Source organism: Lagopus leucura, unplaced genomic scaffold, assembly GCF_019238085.1.
Source record: "Lagopus leucura isolate 7727_CA_CO unplaced genomic scaffold, USGS_WTPT01 Super-Scaffold_100004, whole genome shotgun sequence".
In the NCBI taxonomy this organism is placed as follows: Eukaryota; Metazoa; Chordata; class Aves; order Galliformes; family Phasianidae; genus Lagopus; species Lagopus leucura.
In genome coordinates this window covers 592588-616354 of record NW_024962264.1, presented here as the reverse complement: position 1 = coordinate 616354, position 23767 = coordinate 592588, and the positions used below count along the sequence as shown (strand labels likewise).

Sequence of the window (23767 nt, the reverse complement as noted above, 5' to 3'; positions counted from 1 at the left end):
AAAAGGGACCAGGTTCAGAAGAATGTTATTTATCAGAGTACGTATTGCTTTACTGCTTTATTTAATTGGTACCTTACTACATACCTTTTTAACTTATGAACCTGATAAAGGCTAGTTCTCTGGTGGGTTATTTTACAAGAGTTCTAAGTATTTGGCATAAATTCTAGTTAGAAAAATACTTACTTACAATTGCAAACAATATGCTGTCCACTCTGAAGCTTTATCAAATTCCACTTAGTGTCAAGGAGACACTGTGTTAGTTTCCTCATGAATGTCTTTTTGAAACTGTCACAAGTCTGATGGATGAGGAATGAAGGCAGTCCTGCCAAGTTTGTGCTGTTTATTTCTCTGGCTAAATTTGAAAATGTGAAAGAGGCCTTTTTCTTGCATATTTTACAGCACTGCATCAGACAGTTGCTTTTCTTTTCCTCATAGGTTATTTTCGGTAGCGGTAACACTGAAGTCCATTATGTTTTTTAAGTTGTTTCATGGGAATGCTAGCAAGTCCCAGCATATATTCCTGGAGCGGACTACTACTGCACTTGTAATGTCTTAGCAGAGGCATATGCCTTTTTTTGTCAAAGTAAATTTTGCTGTGGCCTGTAACAGGAAGAGGGCATGTAGTATTTCTGCACTCTGACAGGTTTGATATGTAGATAGTGGAACTGTTTAAAAGGAAACAGACATCCTTTGAAGTTTAGACAGAGGTCTCCGTAGAAAACATAGAGATAATATGATTGTAAATCTAATTATAGAAAGCTGCCTAGAAGGAATTTCAATCAGTTGGTCCATTTTCTTTCCAGTGCCATTTGATCAAATAGCCACACTGCCTGCTTAGAAGGATCTTCCTAATAAGGCATCCCCAGGCCTGAAGAGTCTGCTATCTTGAAAGGTACCGTTTGCACTTGCTAAGCTTTCTGCCACAGAAATTGCTGGAAGAAAAGATACATTGGTGGTTTTAGAGCATTCCTTATTATTTTTATTTCTGAGTACTTTTTATCAAATTTTTTTTTTAAATGAAAATTGATCCCAAAGCATGTTCTGCTTCCCAGACAAACATAGCAACAGTCTTACTGAAGTTAGTTGAACTAAATCAATTTTAAGCCGGTATTGCTGAGTGCAGCGATGTGAAATGTGTATAACTAAGTGTATCAAATCTCTTCATTTGTTGTGGGGTTTTTTTTCCACCTCTCATGACCTCCAGAACTTTCTGCCCCTCAGTGCAACAAAGGCACACCTTTAAGAAAATCACAAAAATGGGCCGGTTTTGCTAATGCAAGGGATCCATGAAGGAGCAGCACGGCATCATGGCAAAAAGCGACACCGCAGAGGGTTGGTGGACAAAGAGGCGAATATCGGAAATAGAAGGCAACTGGGGAAGGACCGCTGGGCATGGAGAATCATTTCCTTTAGTATTGAGGCCTGCTGTTTCTATATGGCTGCACAGTTCTTTGCCATCTCTTTTTAGGTAAATGTTTTAAGCAAATCCTGAAGTGGCAGCACATCCTCTGCATATCCATGACAGCAACAATTAAAGAGGCTTGGCTGTTTCGGTAGTTACAAAACACTGCCCTAACAGGCTTGAGACCGACTTCTTCCTTCTGCAACATGAAGCACAAGCAGCACAGAGCGGGCCTCCTGTTGTCACACAGTAGGTCTCCCAGTGCTCACCAGAAGACCTGGAAAGATCAGAGATGGTTCCTCTCTGTCACCGCTCAGTTTTTAATTTAATTGCATTTATTGACAGAAAATACTGGAATTTAGGGTGGTTTTCTGTGAAAGTTTATAACCTGGCTCCAGTGTTGGAACAAAGCACACATCAAGTGATAAAATCTTCGACCACTTCTGATCTGACCTAGTGACTAACTGGAGGTTTACTTGGAAGGCTGAGGATTTTTATATCGCGTTACCTTTTGAATATTTAATCATTCAGGAAATAAATCATATTGAATGCAACAGGAGAGAACAAGATTCAGTTTTTACTTTTTGTTTTCACTGTAGTTTAAGAAGTGGAAAGGCTGTCAACAGTTTCCTTCAGCCATTTATTCTCGGCTTAAAATCCCAGTTTATTCCGAGGAGCCTAAAAGGCATTGATTTATCAAGCTCATATCCTTTTAATTCATAATCCAGCTGCTGTGAGCTGCTAACAGGCTTTTGAGTCAGGAAGCTCAGGAAATCATCAATGCCAATTACAGCTAAACAACTTATGATTTTCTTCATATTTTTCCAGAGGCTTTAAGGATATGGTGCTACGTTTAGAGATGTAATTAAAAATGAAACAATGTAACCTGCATTTTTAGTGCTTCTTTCATTGACATATGCATATATTATCCTACTTTCATATATTATATACGCATAGAATGCTACGACTTACATTATAATAGACTTCTTTTTTTTTTTTCTTTTAAATGCCTGCCTAGATTGGAAGCTTTTTCTTGCATATCCACTAGATGGGAGCTCTTGATCTTATAGCAAACCCTGCTCTTAGGTGGAGGTCTGCAGCTCCTCTTTCCCAGCATCGTCCAGTTCTGGGCTGGTGCAGGATTTCTTGCTGCTAGCATCCATGGCAGGCACTGTGAAGAAGCCACTGTAGGAAGGATACAACCCAGCAAGGGTGGGCATATTCCAGCACAACACTATGGGACTAAGAGGTGTAATACATAATAACATTCTGAAAACAGCCATGGTACAGAGATAGTGGTGCCAAATGAACCATTTTCAGAAGAATTCCAGTGCAGACCTGTGGAAAGCAGTAAATTTCAGTTCCACACCAGGAACATCTGAGACTTTAAGACCAAGTGGAGCAAAGCCACGTGAAATGACTCTTCATTGTTTCCCTAATGCAATCACCAGGCAGCCAATTTAAAATAGAGTGCCATTTCGTATGACACCTAACTTTGTCTCAGAAGCTTTCAAAGGCCGGACAGATTTAAAAGAAAAGAACAAGAGAAATTTGTTTGTGTAGGGTAAATTCATTGGTGAACATTTTACTCAGTGTCATGAATGCAAGCCTCAAAACAGGAAGATGATGAATTGTCGCTTATGGAAATTTTGGAGACTATAGCTGGACTCTGCCTGTGTTCTAAACACTCACTGCTTATTGGCAGAGAATGATTCAGGGCTAAAGTGACCTTTGGATATTGCCAAATTCATTCCTGTGTTTCCATACTTTAACAAAAAAATTGCCCCTTGATTACAAGCTCAAGACTCTCAAAGGCAGTTAAGTTGTTAACAGTGTCTGGTTGTAAAGGACACACTTCTGCAGTTCTGGATGGGGAGTCCAAGTTTCCTAAAAAATACGGGGAGTAGCCAAGTTCACAAGAAAAGACCTTCAGAAGCCAGCTGAAAGATGCATTGCCTAACCTAGTAAAAAGCTAGGAAAGAGCACAAATGGCTGCACAGAAGTGATTATCCATAAGCATCTGAATAGAACTGCAAAATGACATAAAATGACAGAATTCAGTGCAAGCTCCTTAGTGACCAGGAAGTTCATTTACGAACACTATAATTATGTTTATGAAGCACAAGATATTGGGGAGATCAGGGAGTGGAAGGGAGCATTTCCAATTTAGTCTTGCAAGGTAAGTAATAAAGCTCCTATTGAATTCAGCTGGAAGAAACAATCAAACAACGGTGCTGTAACAAAGAAGCCTGCAGTACTGCGTGCCTGATGGTAGAGCAGGTGAGTTACTGAGGATTTCTCCCACCAGGATAATTTTCAATATGCAGTGCAACTGAAACTTCTTACTAATTTTTTGTTAGGATGAAATGTTCTTTGTATAAACAGATGCCTCACACTCATTCAGCATTCTCTTCCTGCTCAACTACACAATGAGCTCTAAACTGGTACCGCAGATTCAGTATCTTTCCCGTAAGAACAGACTGTTGCTGCAAGCACAGATTTGTTTTTAATTGCAGGACTGAACAGTCTGTGAAAGAGATGTTAACACAAACATTCCCTAAACTGAAAATGCAAACTATAAAGTTACCAAAGGAAAGTAATTTCTCTGACAGGTTTGCATAGTTATTTTCAGCTTGCTAGTATTGAAAAAACAAAAACACCTCTTTACAAGTCATGAAACCCTGATTATAATTTTGAAACACATTTCATGACTATGTATCAGATCTACTGCCTGGATAACTTTCAGTGCCTTAATAATATGAGTTACTGGAATTGCGCAGACACCTGAAATAGAAATGCTCCATTCCTGACTGGAATTTCAGTTTGTTGGCCAAGCAGAATTACTGCTTTCTCCAGGAAAGTTTTTGAAGGACATTCCCAGGCTAACCCTGGTCTGTCAAGTGATCCAGTTATACAAATATCGATTTAGAATTACAATGGAATAGCTCTTACAGCGTGACTGAAGCAGTCTGCTTGTTGTCTGCAGTTTGGAGCAATACCTAAAGGAAAATACGAAGTCACCCTTTCCATACAATCATCAGTGCTAAATAGCTGACAAAGAGATGTTACTTTGCCTCTGATTGTCCAGCTCACATCTTAATCTGTCAGACATTCAGATTTCCAGAGGAGCTGAGTTTTGTGTGTGTCCCAAGCTCTATAAAAGACCAAAGAACAGAACACAGCAAAGCAACAGAAGGCATTGCAGGCGACATCTCCAGAAAGACTTCAGGTATTGCAGCCTTACTCATTGTAATGGCAGCAGGACCAACACAGTGAGATGTTACAGAAAGAATGCTCCCCCACCTCCAAAGATCTAGACTCACAGAAGGACTCCACAAAGGAAGGATCTCCAGCAAGAGAGATTACAGTGGCAGTCAGCTCTTAAATGAGGTCTTCCAGTCACACAGCTGAACTGCCTTCACCTGAGCTCCCAGGGCTGACCCAGTCCTTTCCCAGGTGATCAATCAGTGCTTCAGGCTGTGCCCCAACAGTTCCCATACACTGCACCCTTCACAGCATGGACCAATGACTGAGCCAGCTGGAGGGTGAGCCTTCCCTAATACAGGGATCCTAACACTTACACAATTGCAGGTTGACACAGTGTAAGACAGTTGATTATTGGTTTGTGGTTGGGGTTCATGTTCTCCCATGGGCCAGTGCTTGATGGTGTTACTGGAGGCACGCAGTTGTTTGCTGCAGGTCCATCCTATGTTCCATCAGTCCCACATAGCCCATTACCAGATGTCATGCTCTCACAATGACAGTGGAATGCTTCGATGACATTTTGCTCCTTCCTGTCATCCTAGAGTCTTCCAAAGGCTCACAGAGAGTAGTACAGATGTTTCAGAGGTACCAGAAGGGGAAGGTCTGCCCTCCAGGGCAAAGTACAGGCTGTATTCCTATCCCGGGTCAACACTTCAGCTTACACTGGGGATGTCCCAGCCACCTGTACCACACCATTGGCCAGATATCTGTGGCTCATAACTGTATCAGGCACCAAAGGGGGTCCTGATCTGCCACAGGGACATGATGAGGGGCCCTTAGCAATGAAGACCAGGGTGCTGACCACAACGACTGCAGGCCATGTACCGATTACTGGAGGGACTACTGAATCCCCCATCTCCAATAGTCTCCCCCAAGGTGCAAGCATGCCACACCACTTTGATCTTACTTGCACCTTCCAGGTTCAGGCTGTGACTCAGCAGTTCCCATTCACTCACCTTCCAGTCTGGGGTGATTTTCAGCCCTGACTGATGCCTTTGGGCCTCCCTTACAAAATGCAGGAGGAGTTACGTACCTCAGGAAGGATTTCTTTGAAACCAGCTAAGCTGCAACCTGGTGAAAGTAACCTATGAATAAAATGAGGCTCCGGGGGGAACTGAAACAGTCTGGGGCACATCTGCAGGAATCAAAGCCTGAGCTTCTGCTTCAGGCAAGTGGGTATGAATACAAAACAGGATCAAGAGATGGTATTCACTCATGTCTCACAAGCTGCAGGGCCATGATAGCACGATGCTGGACCAAACAGCCTTCTTCCACTTGGGCTAGATGCAGTTCTGTTTTCCACAGCTATGCTGTTTCAGGTTCTGCAGGCCACCAAGTTGTCACTGGATCCAGGTTACTTAGTCTGTGCATTACCCCCCTGTTTAGACAGACTGTGAAGAAGTGTGGTTGAAGCCAGGGGCCTCCCTCCCCCTGAAGATACGCTTGGAGCTAAGTACAATCTCATACAAAACCAGAGACAGCAAAAGTTACTGTGGTTGATCTCTAATCCCCGTCTTTCAGGCAGGGATACAGGAGACCTCTCATTATCGTCACACCTGCGTTTCTTCACTTGAGAGCAGAAGTAATTAATAACTTTCTTCCTACCATGCGACACTGGCAGACCCACCCTTCTCTGTGCTGCTGTGCAATGCTCAATGGAAACGTACAGGTACAAGGCTGCAGGGAACATAGGTGCGAGTCTGAGTCAGGTCTGAGACTATGCAGAGCATTAGGAAGCTTGACAAGTTTAGCAGAGCTAACCCTTAATTTACTTGTAATTCTTAATTATATGAAGCAGTGTATCTTCTTAGCCTCACAGAAAACTCAGGTTTCACAGGGAATGAAGTTGCCTTCTGGTAAGGAACTGTGCATCTCATTTATCTGCTATGTTCTATGTAAGAAACACACAATCTTATGCAAGTTAACCAAGTCATGCAGCAGGCAAGAAGACAGGAAGACGTTTATTCTCCCAGGTGCAGACACAGGAAAGATTTTTGTGGAAAAAAAAGCTAAGGGAGAATTAGAAGAAGAAACTAAAGGCAATAGTTAGGTACAGCAGGTATCTGAATACAAAAGGAATGCTACACCAAAGTGGCCAACATTTGTTCTTACCTGAAGGCGTCTTCCTTCTTTCTACCTGAAAGTTTCCTGAATGGCTGCAATTGTTGAAGTCGGGAACATCCCAATCTTAGTCTTTCTAATTCCTGATCAAGCCTTGGGATGTGCTTCCCACTCACAGCCTCACTAGCATCCACGGACCACGAGAAGAACAGCTTTCTCAGCAGCGCTAAAACACGCAGTGTCCCAACACAACCTGATGCAGCTCACAGTGGATTGAGGGAGCCACTTCCTTCTTCAAACTCGGAGCCAGAGGTGCTGCCCAACTTGATAAAAATAACTCAATCTTCAACTGTCCCAGTTATGAGATAAATTAGAAAAGGGTGAAGGGTGGCCACCTCTCGGCCATATCCACAGTCTGGTGAGTCTGCTGGAGGCAGTCTGAGAAGGTGCTGGGAAAAGCTCCCCGCCCCCCCCTCCAGAAAAGCTGCAACTATCACATTTTGGCAAACCTTATAACGTATTGCTGTTTCCACTCTAGCACTGCTCAGTCAGGAAGGAACCTAAGAGTTTGTGTAACAAATGGGCAAAGACACCTACACCTTAAAACTGTGGCTGGGCTAAATCAATGAAAGAAAGTCACAGAATACATTTGCCTATGGGATACAAAAAAATAAAATTAATAATAATAGTAAAGCTATTTACTCCTCACCTCACAAAAAGTCTTCCACCTTGTGAGACAGAAGCAAAACATAAATCAGTTTTGCCACAGAGAACTGCTGTATTCCAATCAGTGTAACTATGATTTAAGAATTGTAAGGATTGCCCCACGCTTTCCCACAGTCTCTGTGTTCTCAGGTTCATACCCTAAGTGCTCCTGTGACTTCAGAAGTGAAGCTATGCCACAATATACAACAGAGAACTGAGTGTTAAGAAAATTTTCCAAAAACCAGCCCTCAACTACTTTATATTCCTACAGTAGAGGACACGTTCTGTTTTATAAACACAGAATCCTGAAAGATTTCCGTGAGGCTTACAGGGAAGAGCAATACACTGCAGTAAAGGGCCTCCAACCAGCAAGCTGTAGCATCTTCATTTCAGACCAGTCAGCCTATTCAGGACGATTGTGCTTCCAGGGATCGAGCTATTATTTCAAAGCCAGGGTCAATGGCTCCAAGAGTCACCCCACAACTTTTTTCATTTCAGTGGAAAAAGGTGATGCTAATTAATGAGTGTCTAACGCAGTTCTGTATCATTCAGTGGCACGTGACTTTAATATGAGAACACGCAGTAAGAAATACAGCACCATATCACTTGTAGGGATCACAGTACCAGTGTTTCTTGTAGCTGCAGCTTGCTTTCTAAAGCCTGTCTGGATGACGTCAAGTCACACACAAGTTTAATTCCCTCTTCCCCAGCCCCTCAGACTTTAACAAGTAATGCTGACTTTGTTTTCATTAAAAGCCTCAGTGGTGTACATAGCGTTTGCCTTCAGCACAGGAGGACCCAAAGGTGAAATCAAGCGACAGATGACTACTCACCCACAGAATGAGTAATCAGTTATGTTCCAAGCTAAAATAAATACAGACAGAAAACTCAGTGTTCTAATGCCTTCATTTATGAACCTTTTTCCTTGCTTTAAACACGGCTTTTGTAAAAACATCTTGAGCCTCGTGAATGCTCATTTAATTTTTGTTTTCCTTGGAAAGGCCAAAGTGAAACATCTCTCCTTCTCACTTGATGTCCTCACTACGTGCATTTCCCAGCGGCGCAGGGCAGTGGTTACACTCCTCCATTACACATTCACGTTTAACCACACAGTTTCCCAGAACAGCCCCACCACTAAAATGACCTGCAGCTCTAAATTTACGCTCCTTGTCACCACCACTTAACAGCCATCAGTGAAAAACGTCACTTCTAAACACACTACCCAACAGATGAACTGCTCCTCAGCATTCAGTGTTTTTCTTTTATAGCCAGCTCCTTCATTTCAGCAGTGCTGTGGCTGAGCTCAAGGCTGAAACGCAAGGCTTAACCTAGGGCAAGTGCTTATTTTTACTTGAGTCATTACAGAAAAAATTTTACATTGACATTTAACAAAATGTTTGACTGCATAACCACCACCTGCCGAGCTGAACATGAGAATTCATGCCTGATAGTTTTATTTTTCCCATAGTGAATGACTTATCTGACTTGTGCCTGACTTTCACAAAATCTCTGCATCTCTGCTAGAATTACCATCAGTAGGAAAAACTCCTCACCACGCAGCTGGATTTCTCTTCCTTCACCCACGCTGTTACTTGTCCCTGATGTAAGGATACAGCCATAGTCTGCACTATTTCATAGTATTCTGTAAGCTTCTCGAAACTCTACAATTTGAGGGGAAATCTCCAATACTAATAGTAGATATCTGCCAGAAGCTGGTTCCGTTTCTTCCATACAGATGCCTATCAGAATCCTAGCGCAGTGTCGTGAGTTAATCTGGGTGTTCCTTGTTCAACACCATCAACAAGGCAGAGCATTGGCCCTTTGATACAGAATCTAGAGAGGGATGTTTCTCCACCTTCCGCCAATCCTGCTTTTGATTTGGTTCATGACCCCTCTGTTTATTGTATAAGCGAATCATAAGGATTACTGGAATTCTTATAAATCCCATGTAAATAAAGGGTGAAAGAAAAGCCCACCTGTAATCAAACACTATGTAAGTGCGTGTTAATGGCCCGTTCAGTGCCCTAATGGGACACATCAGAGAAATGCTATGACATTACACTCCATATCAAGAGGCCAGTAGACATTTTCAAATGAATAAATTCTTTTTATATAGTTACAATAGTGACTGGTGACTACAGTTCATTACCTTACGCACAGCAAATAAAAAAACTCATTGGAATTTATGCAAATAACACAAACTCTATGAAAAAGCAATTCACATTAATTATAAAAACACCTTAACTTGAAAAGTTTACCAAACCCAGTTATGTGGAGCACCTCGGTCTCTGAAAGCACAAGAGAAGCTGTTTGCAAGGACTCAACAGTAATTGATATGCAACTCCTTTGGCGAAGTGTACTGAAAGCTATGCTAAATCCCTGCTCAGTTGATGACAGCAGCAATAGTGCTGTTGTTTCTTAGAGTGCTGTTGTTTCTGAGACTGGAATTTCACTCTAGTCTTTGCATTCTTTGTCAGTTATAGTGAGGCAGCAGAAAAAAGATGATTAGAGAGCAGCCAATTAGGCTCACAGTTCAAGAATCCAATTTTCAAACAGCCTTGAGGTTTAGGGAGGGAGAAAGGGGTTTACAATGTAGCTAAACGAAGTCTTAATGAAAAACTGGGGGAAAAAATGGCACCTTCCAGTAGCATAGCTGATCAGGATACTGAACACCACTCAGAAAGGAGCAAGTCTGAGGTTGCATCCTTGGTAAAGACATCGTTGTGTTTGCCTTGGACTAGAAAGGGAGGCAAGCACACTGCATGGACATGTAAGTGCATGTAGAGCAAGACATTCCAGAAGCTGAACAATATCTGCATACATTAAGACACTGCTGAGGAGAAAAAAAAGTAAGCAAAAAGAAAAAAAGAGTGTCTTCTAGTACTGAAATCATTGGCAAGATAACATGATTTCAAATCCAGCTTTACACAGTCTTGATAAGCAGAAAGGATGCAACATTGGAGATGGAACATTTTTAGCTGGTTTGCCACTGAATACTTATTTGCAAGAGATGAGTATAGAAAGACATCTTCCTTCACAGAGGCTACAGGAACCACACCAATGAGCCCTGATACTTTACAGCACCCACGTAGCTCTAATTACTGTGGGAAAGAAAGAACTAAATAAATGTGCATTCATTTTCCTCCCCCTCCATGCCATGTGCCCTACAAGACTAGAAACCCACGGCATCTGCATGTCACAAGCTTTCAGAAAGCAAACTGTTTGCCTCCTGTACTGCCTAGAAGCTCTCTGCAGCCACTTACATTAGCCATGCCCTCCACTACCAGCAGCAAACAAAATGCTGATGAATCACAGGCTTTCTGTACCACCAACCCAATGAGAAAATTGCTAAGTATGCATTTTTTTGCTGTTTATGCAATTGATACGAATGAGAGACCTGTGACCATTTCCCAGGAGGGAACTCAATGCCAATCTGGCCAGATGTGCTACGGCAGCACTGCACCCAGGCCCGGCCCTTGGGGGGGGGGGGGGGGGGGGCCTTGTGGTGGGCGGGGCTATCAAAAATAGTCAGCTTACCTAACTGCATCTTCACAAAAGGACATGTCAGGAATGGAGCCAGTAACTCCTGAACATTAACAAGATCTACCAGAGTAAGAGGTAAGTAATTCTGAATGCCCATCGCTGTGTGGTACTCCATCATCTACTTTTATTAATAGCTGTAGCACCCAGGCACACAGCTAGGAGATAAAAGAGCATGAAGGGCACGAGCAGAATCACTTGAAGCTAAAGGCACGCAGCAGAACTGCATCGCACCCCTACTTTTTCATTATTTTAAAGGTGTGTGAGAAAGTATTGAGATTTTCAGGAAATCTATCACTCAGCTTACACAGTAAGCTATACCTTGTGCACTGTGTTCTAGACAGAGTCGCATTTAAAAGCAGCCTTTACACAACGCCAGCAAGTAATTTGTGCCCTCATAAATACAGTAGTGTACATCCTATATACAAACAGCCGCAGGCGGGCTGTTAGCCAGCCATCCACAGAACGAAGGTAATGAAGATCGTGGGGAGGGCGGTGGAGGGTGCCAGACCCAGGCAGATGATGGACGCTAAACCCACGAGCACCGAAGCAAGAACGCTCCTCTGGTCACGAATTATCATCTTGACAGTCTCACAGAACTGCAAGGAAAGAAAAAAAAAGGAAAACAAAGGAAAAACGTCAGGGTTAAGGAGGAAAGTGTCGAGATGACAGCTGGGATCGCTGCTTTCTCCGGTACGGACGGGCTGCCGGTGCCACAGCGCTCATGCGCTGCGTGAGAGAACGCAGCCTGCCGCTCCGTCACCGCGGGAGCTTTGGCTAACGCAGCGAGTGGGAGCTGAGCTCCCAGCCAGCCTCCTGTCCCGCAGCCCGGCGCCGGAGCAACGTGCGGCAGCACGGCGGCGGCCCGCCGGCTCTCCGCGGCGCTTCTGCCTTCGGGAGCCGGGGACTCCCTCCGGGGACGCCCTGCCGCCCCTCCCCGGGGCCGTACCTTGTCGGTCTGGAAGCTGACCGCAGCTCCGTAGCGGCAGTAGGTGACGAAGTGCTCGCAGTTGTTCCAGAGCAGGCTGTAGGCCGTGGCACCCACCAGCTTCTCCGCGCGGCGGGCGGCCTCCTCGCTGCCCAGCACCTGGTCCTTGAACAGCCGGTCCATGTGGTTGACCAGGATGCTGCCGCCGTACGCGAAGTCCTCCACCGTGTCCACGCGGATGCTGGCCGTCTTGGTGATGACGCCCAGGATGAGCCGCTTGTTGGTCACCACGCGCTGGATCTGCCGGCGGTCGTCGGTGAAGGCGGGCAGGATGTCGGGCATCAGGTGGGCGACGCGGTTCTCGCCCAGGTAGATGCCGAAGTGGACGAAGAGGGTGCGCGGCACCTCCAGCAGGTCGCCCCGCCTGAAGCAGCTCGTGTCGTAGTAGCCGGAGGCGGCCGGCGGCGGCTCCCCGCCCTCCGCTCCCGCCGGCAGCGCCCGGACGTGGACAAGGAGCAGCAGCTTCTCCAGCAGCAGCGAGGCCGCCTGCGGCACCGCGTTCTTCATGGCCGGCCGGGCCGAGGACGGGAGGAAAGTGGGGCGCCGCCGAACGGCCCCGCTTTTCTAGGCGGCCGGCCGGGGCGGGGCGGGCACGCGGGACGGCCCCCGGCTGCGTGCGGGGAGCGCCCGCCCCGCTCCGGCGGGGAATGCCGCCCGCCGGGCTCTGTCCGAGACGGGACCGGCACGGAGGAGCGAGTCCCCGTCACGATCCGGCTCGGCCCGAAGGCTCGGCAAGAACGGGAAGAGGCGAAGGGGCGTCGCCATGCGTTTTGCTTCGTGCTAATCCATTATGTAAATGGATACATCGCGGCAACGAAGCCTATAAAAGAGCGGGCGACAAAGCCGACCCGTCTAAGGGTTCGGTGGCCGAGCCGCTTCCCGTCCCCGGGGCTGCGGGATGATGGATGGGGCCGGCATTCGTGGCACCTGGCACATGTCGAGCCGCAGCTCCCTGCCCGCCGCCTTTGTGCGGCCGCTTTCGCCTCTGTGCACGCGAGGCGATGGGGAATAGGAGGCAGGTCGTTGGAACGTCTGCCCTCAACGCCGGGTTCTGTCTGAAGTCATTACTTTCCCAGTGGCTCTTCCTGCAGGTTGTGTGCACGGTGGTGGTTGCCACACAGCCAAGTACAAGGGCAGCTGTGTAACCCTTTGGCACCTCGCCACAGGCAAACAGATGTGAAACAGCAAATTATTTCTATTACAAAATTACTTTCAACCCGAGAGCCTGCAGACCGTGCACAGGAAGCCCCGAAGACCCTCAAGCTGTGGGACTCCTTTGGTTGCTCCAGGAGAAAGGAAAGAGCTCCCTATGCTTTCCACCGCAGAACAGCTCTGGTCCGAAGGGCAAGGCCCACCGTGACACGTGCTGAGCCAAGGTTCAAGGGAGGTTCCCGCATACAAGAACTGTTCCAGGGAGGTTCCCGCATACAAGAACTATCAGGCTTATCGCTGACACAAAGCAGTTTTTCCACCACTCCTCGGTGACGCCAACACGTTATGAGAACTGCCGTCAGCAGAGAGCTTCCTGAGGGACCCATGTTTGTCAGCTTGTTCCACCTGCAGAGACAACCACAGGATCCTCCTTTCAGCCTCCGAGCACAGACCAGAGCTCCAGCACTGCTTGCCAATGCGATCAGGCATTTGGGATTTTCTTTGAAGAGTCTCAGCCAAACTTTTACGCAACAAAGGCTTAGCTCTCTCCAGTCAGTTACAAAGAAGGAAATACGTTGTAGATGCAGCTCATGGTGCCGGTGTGAACCAGTGGATTAGCCACCAGTCACATAATTCTTTCAAATCTTTCAAATCCAGATGTTTTAATACACCCAGAAGGGTTGATGCTTTTGCTCATGCCTACTAGTAAATGAAAACATGGGCAAGGAGCTTTATGCACTCTTAACTGGCACATTTTTAAGGGACTGGAGAAAGGGTCCAGGTTAAAAACACTAATATCACGATAAAGAGCCTCAGCCACTTGGTGATGGCCATAGGGGCTGGTCCAGAGATGTAGCAACTGTGACACAGCCAGAGGTTTTCAGAAACTCCACTTTAAGTCCTGGCACAGAATCATTCATCTCTCCCTCCTGAAAGCATAAATGTTCCACCTTGAGGCTCCCTCCATCCAGCCCCACTGTCTCAAGGCTCCCTCCTCCCAGAATGGCCAAAGGAGTGCCTGCATGATCTCTGTTGAAGGAAGTGTAATCCTTCAGAGCTACAGTTCAGATCTCTCTCCCACCCAGCACAAGAGAGAGGAAATTCAGCTGAACTCCCTGGCAGAAACAGACATTTCCTAACTAGATCTTTTACTTGGAGACATCCTTTGTCTGCCTTCTTAATATCCACGAGCTTTAATCCCCCAAATCCCCATTTCAAGTCAGGATGAAACTGCAGAAGAATCATCAAGAGACTCAAAGCCTTGCTACAGGTAAGGGTTTCAAAGGAATTAAGGTGACAGGTGTGCCATTATGTAGTGGTCACTTCCTCATCCCCTCATACCAAAGCACTAACAAGCTTCGTCTCTCCCTCCCCCTGAAATCACTCAGTTTCAGAGTCTGAAGCCCCAAAGGAACAAGCACAGAAGGCATCGCACAGATGGCAGATGTGTGGAACGGCTTCAATCCACACACAACTCACATACGTGGTGGCAGCAAGTGAAAACCGTCCTGATGATAATACCTTGAAACTGCTGTGAGCAAAACACTCAATACAACACCACACTCAACTTTGAAATCAACCCTTCACACTTTGGAACGGCAAATCTGCAGGCCACCAATACACAGTCGGCCATCTTTTTCAAACTGCCACCGTGCAAAACAAAATTTTGGTATGTAATTATTTTTCCCTCTGCTCAAACAGGAAAAGAAAGAACGAAAATCTTTTCATCAGAGATGGCTAAACTGAAGGCTTACTTTGTGCCTCAAATTAAGCTTCCAATAACTTATTTCCCGTCTTCCTGGATCACTTTCGTGTAATAACTTTTAGAACTTTAATAGATTAAATTGCCTCAAAGCTGGCAAGATCACTTTGAAATATTAAATATGATGCAGCAAATGAAGTACTTGTTTGGGCTGTTACCTGCTACGGAATAATTATTTCATGGCAGACCCCATGATCTGCTTTTGAGAGCTACAAGAGATGCAGTAATAAAGCTGAAGGAGGTGAAAGAATGCAGCCTCTGTTTTGTATTGCAGATGAGCCACGGCACAAAAAATTCCCAGGTAAGAGGTGTCAGCCAGCTTCCATTACACTGAAAACCCAGCACGTTAGATGGGTCTTTACTTTTAGGGTTTGAGTCAGTGCTGTTTCCATCCTGCCCTCACAGCTAGCATATGGGAAGAGGCAGGAAAGAAAGGCAGTTGGAAGTGCAAGTTCTTGCCTACATAAGGAACAGCCCTGCTTTGCAGAATGTATTTGGTAACTGAAGTTAAGCCAATGCTAACGGCACACACGCTCACAGATTAACAACCAAATGCAGCTTTAACAAGCTTTCAGGTCAGCTGTGATTGCTGGAACAAAAACAAGTTCATGAATTCAGAACACGTTAAGGAGGATAAAATCTTTGGACAGAGATTTCTGAGAGTATCTTCTGCAAGGAAAGCACCCGATGGGCAGTGCCATGTGCTTTACACTGAAACATAACACACAGAAAATGCATTTGTGAGGGATGCATCCAAACGGGGTAATTCCAGAGGTACAAAATAACCCCTTTTCAGTCCCTAACCCCATATCCAGTCCCTTTGAAGAGTTCTTTTAAGCAAATTACAGCCTCCTCTGGAGAGCTCTAAGTGCCAAACTCTACAGAAGTGCATCGTTTTGTGATTCTGTGATTTGCTCGTTCCATTTTTGTATCAAACAAAGGCAAAGCACAGAGAAGATAAACTCTGATGGAAGAGGGGAACCAACGAGACAAAGCATGAAACCGCAGGTAAGTGAAACAACCCAAAGCAAAGAGTTTTAAGAACCTCTGAAATAAGTATCACAGTTTTCCAGAAGAAGCAGCAACTTAAAATGACTCTAACAAATTTATACTTAGAAATGTATACTTTAATTCCAAAATAGCTGCGTACACATTTACAGTCCCTTAAGCAGCACACTGAATAAACTGCATATATTCACCATTGCCTTTCTCATCTCCGCAGGTTTGCTACTGAGGTCTATCAGCTTTTTATTTTTAATTTCCTCTCAATATGTTTGTGTATTTTGCTGGGGTAAAAGGCTTCCAGACTATTAACAACGGTTTTCTAAATGAGCAATGAATGTAAACATGAAAATCAGCAGAAACATATGAAGTTGCACGCTTTTCTGCAATGAAGTGACGATCCATTTCTCAGAACACCTTCCATGAACCGTATTACACAGGTAGCATCTACAGCTGGCTAATGTGTTGAGATGGATAAAGCTCTTGCTTATACCTTCAAGTTAAAGCCACAGAGAAAAGGGGAACAATTTGTCGTATAATCCTCATTAGCAAGCAAGGGGCTAGCAAATTAGTAATAATGGTAGCACAGTGTGAGATTTAGGAAAGCAGTTCAGTGAAGTTCACCAAATACTTATTTTCATCATTTTTCTTATACTATTAGTACAGTCTTCCCCAAATAAAAGGGAAGATTCATTTCTGAAATGTTGGAATGTGCAGAGTAATATTTGTATGGCTTCTGCAGAAGAAACAGAGCTAATTTTTGGGCCAGAATTTCTATCCTGACAGTGCCACAGGAACTGACACAGATCTTGGGAGTCTCCGCTTAATCAAGTGAAAAAGTTCTCAGTACCCCAATTTGGATAGACTAGTAATATATTGCAGCAGGGGAAAAGGGTGGATGGAGAAAGGGAAATGCAGAGGTGATAACTGGAGTCGGAACAGAGACAAGAGAGCGCTTCATTGGTTAGTCCTTTTCAACTGATAGATGGACTTGGCAGGGGGGCTGGAGCTCGAGGATCTTGAAGGTCCCTTCCAACCTAAGCCATTCATTAGAAAGATGCTGGAAGTAATAGATAAATCTGTCATTAATTGGACAAAGAGCTGGAAAGTTGATGGATCACCACCAAAGGGCTGCATTTACTACTGGTCGCTACACAGTAGTAACGATTACTAAACTTCTTCACGGCCCATTAGGGAAAGCTGTTCTCCAGTGCCAGGCAGTGCTGACTTCATGGTGATGCACAGCAGGTTGTCTAGCTTCACTCTACACACAGGACAAAGACTGCTGACAGGAGCTCAACTATACTGGTCTATTTAATTTTCAAATAAAGGTTTAGAGAAGGAAAAGAGATGAATGGAACAGGAGGTAATTTTCATCTTGGACTGTATCTTGTCTCATAATTAATTGTTACGTTGCAATTTGTTTAATTCTATTTTACAGGAAATAAATTAATTCTCCATCAAATGTTATTAGTCACAGACAGAGCTATTAGTCTGGCATAACTCAAAGCAGTTATTAATTTGTACCATATAGCTAAGCCTCTGTCGCTGATTTTCTGCGGTGACTTTTAAGTCTGACTCTTGGAAAGGGTAGATAACAGCAGGACAAGGGGAAATGGTTTGAAGTTGAGGGAGGGAAGATTGAGGTTGGATGTCAGAGGGAAGTTCTTTACTATGGGAGTGGTGAGGTGTTGGAACAGCTGCCCAGAGAGGCTGTGATGCCCCGTCCATTCCTGGAGGTGTTCAGGGCCAGGTTGGATGGGGCCCTGGGCAGCCTGGGCTGGCAATAAATGTGAAGGTTGGTGGCCCTGCATGTGGCAGGGGGGGTGGAGATTCATGATCCTTAGGGTCCCTTCCAACCCTGGTCATTCTGTGATTCTGTGACTCAAAAACCCAGTTCTTCCTTATGACATTTTTATGTTACTCAAAAGTGTTAAAAAAACGTATGTATCAAGCACCTGTTACTCTATCAATGATTTTAAATCAGGAACATTTTTAATCTGGAAATCCAGCAGCATCTGCCCAAGTGCTTTGCCCTGTAAGGAAAAAAAAACAACCACCACTTACTATCTAAATATACAGTCTTTGTAAATTAAAACTGTATAATATGGATATATATATAACTTTAATCAGTATAAGTTTTATTGTCAGTGTAAAAATTGAGCACGGTCAGTATGTTTAATGTGTATCACTATATATCCTTAGAGATTTCAAGTGAGTTTTCAATCAAGATATGGATCATAGATTTACTCGAATTGTACTATTCCATAATTAATATTGCTCTCTTTCATTTAATTGCCTCACTTGTGAATTAATGTAGTCAAGCATGAAAAAACATTTACTCCTAAACAGATTGAGTAGTTTCTTGTATTTGTTACCTACTGATAAAATAAACTTGAGTTCAGCTCTGCTACCCAATTCATACCTAGCACCATCCTACTCTGTGAACAGTCCCACAGGTAACAACAAATTACTGGGAAAACAGTGGAATATTCAGTTACAAAAGATAAATGCATTAAATCAATACATGCCTGTGGGTCACTCCTTAGGGATGCTACACCACCACCACCAAGGGAATTCCTCAAAACAAAATTTAATGCATGGATTCCTGGCAATTCATATCTGAAAAATAAAATACACATTCTTGTTGTTACACCTCTCCACAAGTTTTTTGGACAAAAACTCATTGTTGTCATTTACAGAACAGAAGCAAAAGACTGTGCAGAAACCGGCATGCTTCTGACAGCAACCTCTACTGGTCAATCAAGCCTAGGAGTTAAACTGAAGGTTAACCTTTCCTACTTTCTTATTTCTCACCCTTACACCCACTTGTCAGCCCTTAATAGTTCTAAAGGAGGATCATAAAGTATAATTCTCCTCCTATTCAATGTCAAAATTCATAGATTGCTAATAAGCCACTTTTCTCATTTCCATCACTCCAGCCATTTAGAAAGCTCTATCTGTTTCAAATCCAGTGTGATTTAAGAAAACACAACAGACAGAGGGAAGTATTTTTAATATTTCCTAGTTCTGATACTGAAAAAAATAATCACATAATCCCCAGAACTCACTTTTGCTGACACTGTCTGCCAGCTGGTTTGGAAGTCATGCTCACTATTACTGAGAAATAACCATGACTCACTAGCTCAAACTCTTGCAACTATGGAGAATTTTTAATAAATAACAAGTAAAGCTACTTTTCAACACTTCACTGGAGCCACGTGCTTTGTTAAGATAAAACAATTTTATTTTAGTATGACAGACCCATTTTCCTGTTCCACTGCCACTGTATGCTTTTTTTCACCCTTGCTTTTGGCTGCTGCATTTCCAATTTGGAAACTTTTGTGGAAGTCTGGCAAATGGCTTCATGATTTCCTAGCAAAGCTATTTCAAATTCCATAAATAGGTCTATAGCATATTTCCATTTGCCATTCCATAGTTTTCCAGTGCTTTGTCTCCTTCTGTGTACTCTTCCAGTGCTCCTTGGTTTTTTGTTTTCCTCCATTACTTCCTTTATCTAAGGACTTGATGGCTTTCCTTTTTTTTTTTTTTTTCCTTCCCTCTTAGGAAAGAATTTCATCACAACATCAGCAAGACACAAGGAATAACTGAAAAAGACCTTATTCAGCTCTTGCTGTGTCTCCAGATGTTTCACTGCTACAGTTTAAATCACATTTCCTCCAGCGTTGCCTGTTTCTCTTTAGTCATTTATCTGATCTTCATCTGTTTGCAACAAATTCTTCAAATCTGTTCTCTAAAAAAGCTGGAGTTTCTTGCAGTACTCTTCTGTGGTTGAGGTTTATCTTCTCCAGTCCCTTTCAGCATTGCAAAAATGAGGGCTGCTGTTGATACTATTCAGCATTCAACAGGAATGAGTAGAATAAAGTAATTTAAGAAATGTCATCTATGTAACTGACTAATAATGTAATCAGCAAGGATTAGAGAACCTCACAACATTTTCAATTTTTTTTTTTGTAAACTCTGCAAATTCCAAGTGACCACATACCATGTCCATCAATACGCCACACTGCAAGCTTTACCCTAAATGAAATCTCCCAAAACTTCCAGGTAAGAAACAATTTCATCACTGGTAGATCTCTGCATCAGAATCAGAATAATGGAACATGTGTTTAGAAGCTAAGACCTCAGCTCCTCAAAGAAGTTCCACGAAAATCAGCCATTCAAATAATCAGGAGAGAACCTGGACAGCAACAAGCAAACGAGGAGTGGAACACTTTAAATTTCACCCTCCTCAACAATTCTGGAAGCACACAATGTGAGCTGTGGATCTTAATTTAGGACATCAAAGAGAAGCACATTAGCTTCACGCATCTTCAATAACTATTTAGAGTAAGATGTTCTAGCTAGAACTAGATTTACAGAAGCAATATTCAGAGGCAGCATTTTCAATACGTTCAGACCTATCCGAAGCATCTGAACATCCTAAATCTTTCTGCACAAAAAATACACTCCTACACGAAAATAAAACACTTTAGCAGAACCATCATAGCAGTCTTAAGCAGCAACAATATATGAATTACAAGTGGTCATGCATTTGACCAGCACAATTAAACAATTTATGTTAAACTGAGATCTAAAGTAAGAAAAACTTTTGATTGAACTGCACTAGGTCATGCTTAAGAGCTGCTTTTAAAAGTGCAGGAAACAAATCGACTCTTCAAAGAATATTAAGGCTGTGATGGAAACCAATAAAAGAAGGAAAATTCACTGCTGTAGCTCAACTCCTATGCTTATGCACAACGGGGTGCCTCCTTAACTACTTCCTTAAAGTGCTGTCCATACCTGTTCAAAGAAGCCAGGTTTCCCTGTAAATTTCCTGTTAGAAACGTATGGAAATAATAACGTTATAAAATTTGTTTATCGCGTAGGTATCAAGGAAAAGACAGCATTCTTCCTGTCAAGGGAAAGCAGCTGCTAAAAGAGATGTTTGCAATAAAACACATTGTAGAGAGGTACATGAGTCTATGTTTTTTCCCCATAATAAATGTATATGCAAAAGCAATTTAAAAGTTTTGCTATCTGCCAAAAATTCATTGTTTTGTTCCTCAGTTCTTCACAGCAAGAAATCCTTAAAAAAATGCCCTCACGGATACAGTTCTAATAGAAATGCAATTCTCTGTTATAGAAATAGGTAACTGCAGAAATAATACTGAAAGATGTTGCAGCTGAAATGCTAAGTCACTTTTTGAACCAGTGGTTGAGCACCTGGTGGGGAGGCAGGGCCAACCCAGGGGAGCTGGGGGGCACACAATGCAACGCAATGCAGTGCAACCCTAGCTCTCATCTAAGGAATCTTTTGCTGCTGTGTTGCCTACATTCTGCAAGCTTCTGAGTTTACAACACTCTCTATTGAGAATAATCCCATCTTTTTTGTTTATTTCATTAGCCTTAAGGAGAAAGAATTAAAAGCAACCAGCTGGCAATCTCTGTTATGTATTGAAGCAGAACCACAGTTGGTATGTTTTTAATAGCAAAAATAATGTCTATTGCTTAACAACTCACATTTAAAATGAAGGAAAATAAGACAGCCTTTCTTATGACAGTAAAATCTAAAAATAAATGAGTAATTTAACAGCAATCTGAAGCACACAAGCATAATAATAATCCTAAAGAGTTCCACATATGGATCTATTCTTTTTCCCACAGAGTTTTTTCAGTTGTCTCAAATAGCTCCACTATCACATCATTAAAAGAAACCAAACCCAGGAACAGATAATCTAATTAATCAAATTTAATTGGCTTTACCCAGACACAGCAAATTGAAACTTTTATTTATGAACATAAACACCGTTAAGGAACCACAATGAATCCATTTCTATAGGTATCATTAGAAGGCCTGACATTTTTTATTTTTTTCCCCCTTTCTCTGGTCTGTTTCAGAGGAAATGTATTTACTTTCTAGATATTAGAATTTCTTAGATCTGTAGATTTGTTAGCACTTATGAAACGGTGGTTTCTGTGTAGATCAGTTCATCATGATGCTCAAAGACCAGGAGTTAAAATAGCTCCAAGTTCTCTGGGCTTTGAGCTGCACCTTTCTAACTCATGCTCTTTGACCAAGCAAAAAGACACTTATTTCTTGGCAGCCACAAAAAGATGTAAAGATTTTGGCAAAATGTCCATTGTGGTAGAATAAGTAACGTTATATCAAAACAGGTTTTAGAAGGGTAAAGAGTTTGTTGAAATATCAAAGCACTTGTTTTTAGTGAGACACAGCCGGCTTAAAACCTCTTATCTGCTTTACAGGGCACACTTAGGAGATTGAGCACTACTTCCTCACTCTGCAAGAACAGGATGTCTCATCTGACAGGGATTTCCAATTCCTCGTCATGTAGTGACTTGGATGCTTGGGAAGCTTCAGTTACTAAGGCTCCTGCAGTTTCAAGACTAGGAATATGTTTCTCAAAAGTAGACTACAAGTTATTCCTGTTTTGTAGACATTCTTCATTAGAACAAAACAAAAAATGCAGTGCAACAAGTTTTTACTTAAAAATGCAAAGAAAGATACATTAATGAAAAAAAAAAGTTGAATACAGATAGGTCTGCAATACTCAATTTAGTTTAAAATACCTACTGACACCATCACAAATCTATCGTACAACTGTACTGCACAAGTTCCTTACTACTCACCTTGAAACCAGCTCTTCTTCAGGTTTTTCTCGCTCTAAAAGGTGTTCAAAGTAGTTCTCCAAGGCTTGAGCAGTTAAAGTTTTCTTTAGATATGGATAATACAAAGGATGCCGTGCTATGACACCTGTTAGGTAAAATTAGTGATAGTTGAAATATGAGCTATTGGAACCTATTTGTAATTATCCTTTCAAAACTGATTTGAGGTCATCCTCTCAACTGAAAACGTACGTATGGATACTCTTTAATGAACACCTGAATAAAGGAGCAGGACAGCCTTTCCTCTGTCAGTAGAGAGGCAGTGTGGTGCATGACGTGGAAGAAGGCTACCGAAGTACATGATATTAACAATTTCATTCTTCTAAGTGGACCCTGCCACTGGAAAACACCTAAAGAAAAACAAAATACCAACCCCCCCCCAAAAAAACCAACCAACCAAACAAAAAAAAAACAGCAAAAGAAACAATACATGAAGTTATCTTCCCCTAAAGGATGTGCAGGACTTAGAAAAGTAATTGTAGCTGACCATTAACAAAGCATAATCAGATCAGTAGTGAGTTTGGTTTTGGTTCTAACGCCCACTAACTGCAAGAAATGACAGTTTTTTATTGCTGTAAGTATGCATTGATAAACTCCAGGTAACTTTATGCTGAAGCCAATGTTCCACAGCAGGATCAGGAAAGCAGGTTCATGTCACAGATCTCTTTATCTAGGGACTTAAAATTAATTTCACCTCATAAGTAGTTTGTTGTTCATTTAACAAAGCAACAGTTTCTTTACATCTGAGGAAGCCCACTGGCAGTGCACACACAATTCATGACCTGACAATGCTATATTGTATTAATAGTCAACCACAGATGGAAGAAATAAAATAATAAAAATAATAATAATAATTAAAAAAAAAAAAATCAACACCTCTTCACTCTTCAACACAAAGAAAAGCTTCACAAAGAAGGACAAGAAAACCTTTTCCTTAAATATAAACAAAATCCATCAGTCTTAGCACGACAGCTAATAGCAAATCAAATCCCAAACGCACCTTTAATTCATACTGAGCTTTGAACACCACACGCTCTCATCTTCGAACAAGTTAGAGAGCCAATTGTTGCATGCAGAAGTAAGGAACAGAGGGAATTATTAATCAATGCAAGAAGCAGCATAATCAACGTAAAGCCTGCACACTGAAACATACCACTTGGATTTACAATATAATTGAAAACATTCTCTTACTTTCAAGAACAAC

General features: G+C 42.8%; 2 protein-coding genes across 2 annotated transcripts in view; both read right to left on the bottom strand.

Moving 5' to 3' along the window:
• Window positions 1-10945: 10945 nt before the first annotated feature.
• LRAT (lecithin retinol acyltransferase) lies at window positions 10946-12467 on the bottom strand. The gene is made up of 2 exons (XM_042871744.1): window positions 11922-12467; window positions 10946-11571 (listed from the first exon to the last, which is right to left on the bottom strand). Exons 1-2 carry the CDS (start codon window positions 12465-12467, stop codon window positions 11419-11421), a joined length of 699 nt encoding a protein of 232 aa, XP_042727678.1. The 3' UTR covers window positions 10946-11418.
• A 5223-nt stretch (window positions 12468-17690) lies between these two features.
• The window catches only part of LOC122179598, a 45970-nt gene continuing 39893 nt past the window's right edge, over window positions 17691-23767 (bottom strand). Inside the window, exons 18-20 of the mRNA XM_042870507.1 lie at window positions 22528-22651; window positions 18408-18498; window positions 17691-17912 (exon numbers count right to left, since the gene is read on the bottom strand). Of these exons, the coding sequence (XP_042726441.1) occupies window positions 17838-17912; window positions 18408-18498; window positions 22528-22651 (290 nt within the window). The 3' untranslated portion in view covers window positions 17691-17837. The remainder of the gene's footprint in view (window positions 17913-18407; window positions 18499-22527; window positions 22652-23767) is intronic.

What these genes read in the sequence shown, in the direction of transcription:
- LRAT (XM_042871744.1), bottom strand. Translation starts at nt 12,467, where the DNA reads ATGAAGAACGCGGTGCCGCAGGCGGCCTCGCTGCTGCTGGAGAAGCTG. An exon ending in TCAGCTTCCAGACCGACAAG is followed by an intron (nt 11,572 to 11,921) that starts GTACGGCCCCGG and finishes CTTTCCTTGCAG; the next exon opens with TTCTGTGAGACTGTCAAGAT.